This window comes from Gorilla gorilla, chromosome 19 (genome assembly GCF_029281585.2).
Source record: "Gorilla gorilla gorilla isolate KB3781 chromosome 19, NHGRI_mGorGor1-v2.1_pri, whole genome shotgun sequence".
Taxonomy (NCBI): domain Eukaryota; kingdom Metazoa; phylum Chordata; class Mammalia; order Primates; family Hominidae; genus Gorilla; species Gorilla gorilla.
The window spans coordinates 98,382,388-98,390,254 of record NC_073243.2 but is presented as its reverse complement, the minus strand read 5'-3'; the positions used below and the strand labels follow the sequence as shown (position 1 = coordinate 98,390,254).

General features: G+C 38.2%; 1 protein-coding gene across 1 annotated transcript; it reads right to left on the bottom strand.

The window, feature by feature from the left end:
• Positions 1–440: 440 nt before the first annotated feature.
• On the bottom strand, positions 441–908 carry LOC101152626 (large ribosomal subunit protein eL29-like). Its single transcript, XM_063700489.1, is given in 1 exon segment — positions 441–908. A coding segment is annotated over 1 exon segment (465 nt). The 3' UTR covers positions 441–443.
• Positions 909–7,867: the final 6,959 nt, after the last annotated feature.

Below are 7,867 nucleotides of genomic sequence, written 5' to 3'. Positions count from 1 at the left end.
TTAAAAATGTAGCCAAGATTGAGACTCATAGGTTGAGAATAGGTAAGAATTTGAGCCAAACTTTATAGAATTTAGGAATTGAGAAGATAAATAAAACTGAATAGCTCACCACACAAACACACCTTCTCTCTTGGTGTTCTCCATCACCCTTTGCCCAGCACTGTGGGCAAAGAGAAGAAAGCTATTGCTTATTATCACTGACTGTCATTCAAGTCACCTCAAAGGCTTAGAAAAAGCTGCCAGTAGTTCGAATGTCCTAATATCTGCTATTTAGTTGTTTTTTGTTGTTGTTTTTGGTTTGTTTAGTTGTTGTTGTTGTTTTTTTTTTCCCTGCCTCAGGTTTATTTGTACAAATAGCACAGGAGAATCCCAGCCCCATGCAGACGGTAGCCCGGGGGGGGTCACACCAGTCCTTCTGTCCTCAGGTTGGCAGACAGAGATCTCTACTCTGAAGCCTTTGTAGGGCCCTGGGCACCTCTGGGAGCCTGAGCTGGAACTGAAGCTGGAGCTGCAGCCAGGGCCTTGGTTTGATCCTTGGCCTTGGCCTTTGGCTGGCACAGCCTGAGCCCCTTGGCAATGCGGGCACGAGCACGCTTCCCAAGCTTGGGGTGGGCATTGTAGGCAAGTCGATCTAGCTTGCAGCTGACACCCTTTGGGGTCTTAGGCTCAACCTCTTTGGGCTTTACGAGGATCTTGATAGCCTCAGCGCGTGCACTCATGGCCTTGGCATTGTTGGCCTGCATCTTCTTTAGGCCCTTCTTGTGCTTCTTGGCAAAGTGCATGTTGCTCAGGAACTTGGAGTCCACCCTCTTAAGAGGGTCATATCTTTGTGATCGGGGTTTCTTGATACCGTTTCTGTGCTATTTTCAGGACTGGTTGTGTGTGGTGTGATTCTTGGTCTCCGCCATGTCTGCACCTTTGAGACAGGGTCTTGCTCTGTCGTCCAGGCTGGAGTGCAGTGGTGTGATCTGGGCTCACTACAACCTCCACCGTCTGGTTCAAGTGATTCTCCCACCTCAGCCTCCCAAGTAGCTGGCATTACAGGTGCGCCACAACGCCTGGCTAACTTTTGTATTTTTTGGTGCAGATGAGGTTTCACCATTTTGCCCAGGCTGGTCTCGAACTCCTGACCTCAAGTGATCTGCCCGACTCAGCCTCCCAAAGTGCTGGGATTACAGGTGTGAGCCACCATGCCAGGACTGCTGTTTAGTTTTAACTTAACCCTATAAAGAAGAGGGAAATCTCATCACTCTCTATGTATGCCTGAATAAAATTGCAAAAAAAAAATATATGTAGGCAGTACATATGAGCAACACCATCCAGCCACTGCCAAATGAAGAATAAAATCTTGGAAATGCTTCTAGTTGTATTAAAATGCCTTTGTCATCATAGAAATAATCTATCATTAGGGAAAGTCTTTTGATATCATAAGTAGAAAATGAAAATGCATTTGCTTTGTTGATAGCTCTTAAAATATGGGCTTTTTTGTTATTGTACTGCCTGTCACCACCCCTCTCAGGCTATAACCAACTCAAATTATCACAGAAGTAAACAAGGTAGAAGGCTTTTCTTAAACAAATGATTCTTGAAAATACACTTAAGTAATTGTACTTAAGTACAATTTCTTAATTTTTTTTCTTTTTCTTTGTTGCATTAACCAGCCCCTTTCCCTTTGTTTCACAAAAAAAGAACCAACCTTACAAAAAGGAAAAGATGCAAATGCTTAGAAAAAGCAGTGTATAATCTCTCTGAGCATGGGCTCTTCCTCTGCAAGACAAGGGCAGTGTGTCTTGATACTGGTCCAGTGTCTATCATAACCAGGTGGGGCTCCAAGCATCTCATGTCTAGCACCTCAGTCACCCCTTACCACTATGAAGTGGCCATCCTCTTATTCCAGTTTGGACCACTGGCCCCCAGTCAGATGGTCCCAAAGCTCCTGAGGACAAAACAAAGTTTCAAAGGCAGGCACTTTGGCACCAGCATCTGTGCTGTTAACCACTATGCTACACTGTCCTATAAAACATGCCAAGCCTAGCTCCTAGGATTCTCCTGCAGACCAAATGGGACAAATTATATAAAGCACTTAATACTTTGTAAGGAGATATAAAAAGTAAGTTAATAATTTGATGATCCTGGGGGGAAATGAAACATCCTAGGCTAATATTACTGATGACTTACTATTCCAAGATTTTCACTAAAATGTTGCCTGATTTGGCACGTCAGATAATTGTGCAGAAAACAGGAGGGTTTTGCATGTTTCATGGTACCATAAAATATTATTACTAACATTGTGTCTCAACATGAGTAAAGTATAGTCTTGATAATATGCAATACCTTATAGCTGTGGTGTTCTAGTTATAATTACACATAAAATCTATAACTTATTTTGAAATGTTGTCATACAAGCTCAGAATATAAAATTGTTATTTAAAGTCATTCTATATTTTAGGTTAGGTATGTATTATATTTAGTGCACTGTCATTTCCTGAAAAATTCTGAAATATTTTTTAATATAATTCATTTGAAAAACTATACTGTTGGGATTATCAAAACTAATTGTTTAATCTTAAACCTAGGCTTACTCTATCAGTTAAGAAACATAGGCATTCGAATGTGTACTTTTATCATTACTCCTTTCCCATCGTTTTTCCTCATTTGCTTATAAATCACAAGAATATTATAGAATCATATGACAATCTAAATGTTAGAAATTGTTCTGTATTAATGTAAAGCATCACAATTTTCATTATCACTATTATTAACATAATTATATATAATATATAATTTGATACCCATGAAATTGTCATTCTTGGATTTCAGAAGCTTTTTATTTTTTTCATTTATGTAATGTTTTAGAAAAATATTTTATTGTCTTCTCTTGCTAGAACCTCGTTAAATCCATCAAAGTGACTTGTACTTGGTTAATCATTAGTTTAGTAAGCAAGAACTTTGTGTGAAAAGTTGTGGAATGCCTAATGGTTATGCAATCGAAAGGCCACCCCATGCAATGTGGCAACACTGACAAAAATCTTAAAGGTACATTGTCCTAAATCCCCTCCTGGGAGGTTCTTACCTAGGTCCTTTCCCTCCATCAGTGGGTGATCCTTGGGTAATCACAAACATCTAAGAAAATGAATAACCCAAAATTCTAACACACTGATTATTTGAAAGGATATGGTATATCATAATTGTTTCAAGAGTTGAATATTGATATTTGTATTTAGATAAATATCATGATAAATATAAATAAATATTGATATTCTAATATTTATTGTATTTAAGATATTTAAAAGGATGAAGTAATACTTAAAAAATTGATTAAGTACTAACTATGTGTCAGCTACTCTGCTAAGGGTTTTGTGTACATTACAGTTAGAAAGAAAGAAAACGTATTCAGCTGAACATACAAGGTGTTTATGTGGAGCCAGGGATTAGATGGTGATATCATTTGGATGTGTGTCCCAGCCCAAAACCATGTTAAGCTGTAATCCCCAGTGTGGGAGGTGGGGCCTGGTGGGAGGTAATTGGATCATGGGGATGGAGTTCTCCTGAATGATTTAGCACCATCCCTTTGGTACTGTCCTCGGGTAGAGAGTGAGTTCTCTCAAGATCTAGTTGTTTAAAAGTGTGTGGCACCTCTCTTCTATTCCCCCCAACCCCTGCCCTGCTGTCTCACTCCTGCTCTGGCCATGTAATGTGTCTGCTCCTCCTTCGCCTTCTGCCATGATTGTAAGTTTCCTGAGGCCTCCCCAGAAGCTGAGCAGATGCCAGCATCAAGCTTCCTGTACAGCCTGCAGAACCAGGAGCCAATTAAACCTCTTTTCTCTATAAATTACCCAGTCTCAGGTATTTATGTATAGTAGTGTGAGAACAGGTTAATACAGATGGGATATTAGGAACCTGGGTCAAATTTTATAGTATTCAATGATATTTCATTCTAGGAAGCTAAGAATGCTCTGTTTGGCTTTTCCCCCTGACGTTAATGATAAGTAATAGGGCAGAAATGGAAGTCACTTTATTAATAGCAGGCCACCACCTGATACGCTCCCAGAGTAGAATTCGTGGTGAAGTTGGACAGGAGCCCACAGCTCAGGCTAGAAGTCTAACAAAGCCACAGTTTCCCCCTAGATTTCTGGATTGCTGTAATGACAGGTACAGTAAGGCACAGATATGAAAAAAGGAGAGAGAAGAGAGGGAACAGGCTCCAAGGGAAATAGCCCAGTCACCAGTATCACAGAGTATCAGCCAAAGACACACAGATGAGCCACTCCTACATGAAGCACTAAAGGATAACATTCATAAAAATATAAATGTATGACATATAGTAAAAAAAGGCAAAATTTTCCAGATATCCCTGGTTATTTGCATCTATTCATGACTATATGTAGACAGTGGGATTATGGATATTTTTAATTTTCTTAATTATTTGCTAATTTTCTTATAATGAAATTGTAGTGATTTGAATTGAGAATCAATATTTTTAACCTGAATTTTTTTTTAGAAAGCCATTGAACAATGTAGATGTCTCTTGGAAGTTTATGTTTGTTTTATCTAAATATGCTCTGTGGGAAGCCCTAGGCCAGATATTTAATTCATGTAGTACTCATGATAATTTGTGCTGTTATAATCTTAATTATTAATTTTACCCTGCCTATGTTCACAAGGCACATATCTCATTTACCCCACCTTAGAGGAATGATGGATATATTTTTTTTTGCAGGCTCCATTGAATTCTTGTAGTTACCACATTAATACCAACATCATCATCATTATTATCATAAGTAATTAAGTGTACTTATGCACTGATCCCTTTCTAGATATTTTACACAGATCTCATCAATCCTTGAAATAATCCTATGCAGTATGTTCCAGCATCACCCCCATTTCAAAGATAAGAACATTGAATCGGAGAGAGGTTAAATGCCTTGTTTTTCTAGATCACATGGCTAGAAAATGGTGGAACCGGGATTTGATCCCAGATAGCAGATTTCAGAGCCCAAGGTCCCAAACTCTGTTTTGCTTCTCCGAAGCACATGGACAAAAAGGAGAGCTGGGAATAATGAGAGTTAATATGAAGTTCACACACCTAGAACCAAGCAGAAATGAGCAGTGTTTCTCCTCCAGCTGCATGCTAGAATTCTTATTGGATGAGCTGTATGTCTTTCCCGGCATGAGTACCTGAGAGTATGCACCATAAATCTTGTCGTAGAGGTTTTCTACTGGGTCACATTTATCCATCAGTCCAAATGGCAAATGGGTTAAAGAATACTTTGAGTCCTTGAATATAAACTTTATGTATGGTATAAGAAGAAGTATAATGGAAAGTCCAAATCTACTTTCAGTTGAGGACAGAGGTAGAGTCCACAGTCACTGAGACTTTAGGACATGTCCTGTCTTCACAGCTCAGATTCTATCCTTCTCGGTCTAGCTCCACTTACCTTTCCCAACTTGGATGCCATTTTAACAGTCTACTCAACCACTACCACCCAGACATTCTGCCATGCCTACCTTACTGTTTACCAACTGTGGGAAAAGCTGACCACCTGTTCCTGCTAATTTCCCGCTTCTGCCTATGAGCTGCTAATAATTATAAGAAATAAAACCATGACAATTGGCTGGACTATAAATGTTCATTGTCTGTTTCAATTCAGCCTTTCTCTACCACTCAGTAGCAATTTTCATTTAGTTCTGTTTTATTCCTCTTTCCTACAGTGGCGGATATTGCCAAACTTTTCCCCCTCACTCCATCCTTCCATCTCTATTCTTCCCTCACAATCATCAGGTTGTCTGCATCTTGATCTTCTTACAAGATTAAGACTGTCAGATTTGAGTTTCCTCCATTTCCACCCCAGATTATGAAAATCTCTCTTATCTTCAATCTGTAGGTATTCTCATTCCTACTCTTAAGAGAAGCATATCTCCACCCTTGACTACAGCAACCCCTTCTCATTGAGCTCATTGGCCCTCATCTTCCTGCATTTTCTTGCTTCATTCTTTATACTTTTCATCTGGGAAATATGCATTATCTCCTTCTTCACTTATGCATTTGAAATTTGGTCATGATTTCCTGCTATTTAAACAAAATAAGTGTGTTACCAGCTTTCCAGCTTTCCAAATCAGAGTCTCAATATTTTTTTCTCCTCATCTCCCTTGGTCAACCAATTCCTTATCACATTCATTCATTCAACAAATATGTATGTGCAGTCCTAGTATATGGCTCTATCCTAGTAAATGAAATAGGCAAAAATCTCTGTCTCTTGGAGCTTACATTCTAAAGAAAAACAGGCAATAAAATAGATTAAAAAGTAAAATATGCTCAATGTTAGATCATGCAAGAGAGAAAATTAAATTGGGGAAGGGAGATATAAAATGTCAGGGGATAACAAGTTGAAGCAATAGAGAGGGTGAAAGAGAAGTGCAACAGTCTGGAGGACATGAAAGAATTTGCTGAGTAAACATTTGGGGCAATCGTACACCAGGTAGAGGGAACAGCAGGTACAAAATACTGAAGGCTGGATTATACCTGATGTATACCAAGAATACCAAAGAGGCCATGTAGCTGGAATAGAATGTACAAAGGAGAGACCAGCAAGAGATAGTGTCAGAAAGGTATCATGGAATCATATCTAGTAGGGATTTTGTAGGTCACTATACAAACCCACTTCCACTATGAAAATATGTTTCAGTTAGGTTAGAGAATTGATCCAAGATAAGAGTGCATTCTGCAAAATAGGGGATTATTTTTTGTACATATAACATAAAGTTCAAATAAAAGCAGTCCAGAACTGCTATGACCATCATGATCCAAGCTCCATTTAAGTATCTGTTCTGCTTTCATCAGCTTGTGACTTCTATTCTCAAGATTACTTCATAGTAACAAAATGGATGCTGGAACACCAGTCATATGCCTGCATTCCAGCTGAGTAAGCCCCTTTAAAGGGAATTCTCAAAAACCACCACCTGATATATGGTCTTTTATTTTATTGTCTATTCCTGATTATAATAGGGGTTACAAATCATAGATTTTAGCTAAACACATTGCCATCTCCTATTTAGGGAGAGAGGAGGTTGAATGGGCAACTAGCTGCCATAGATAATTAAAATTGTTATAGCTTGTAACCAGAAAACAAAGAAATTGCATACATTTAAAAGTGTAAGTCCAAATTTGGAAGGCACTTTGTCCACAAAAATAGATACTATAAAAATGCTATTAAAAGTAAATATGTAAACTAACTTTTCAAACTGTTTTAATGAGTATTCCATCAGTGGGAAGTTTTTAAGAACACTGGAAAAGCTCTTTTAATTATGATATGTGAAAACATTACTCTCAAAGAGAATTATAAACAAAGAGACACTCAAGAGAGGCATGGATCTACTCCATTCTTATTACGGCACAGAAATTCAATTATGATAAACCATTCCACAAATTATCTACCAAATTTATATTCTCTCAGGAAGACTGATTAGGCTTGAGAGTCACTTTACCAACTTTAAATGTTACCCACATATACGTTTGGGAGTGCCATACAGACCTCAGGGGAGAGAGAATAGATACAAAATACAAAGTAAGCAATCATAACATTTAAAAAATATAAAGGCAAAATTAAAAGAAGGGGAAATCATTCAGTATATCTGCTGGCATGTTAAGTAGAGAAAGGAGGGAGATGGATTTGTAATTTTAAATTCTTCTTAAATAAGAAAAATCATAGATTTTAGGCTTTATCCCTAAAATTATTCTGTGAAGGTCTCAAAATTTATTGAGGTCCTTGACATTCCCATTTCCACGGATGATTTATTCTACAAAATTATTTCAGACCCTGTAAGGTGGTTTTTCAGCAACCAGATGGTACAATCTTCCAATGCAGAA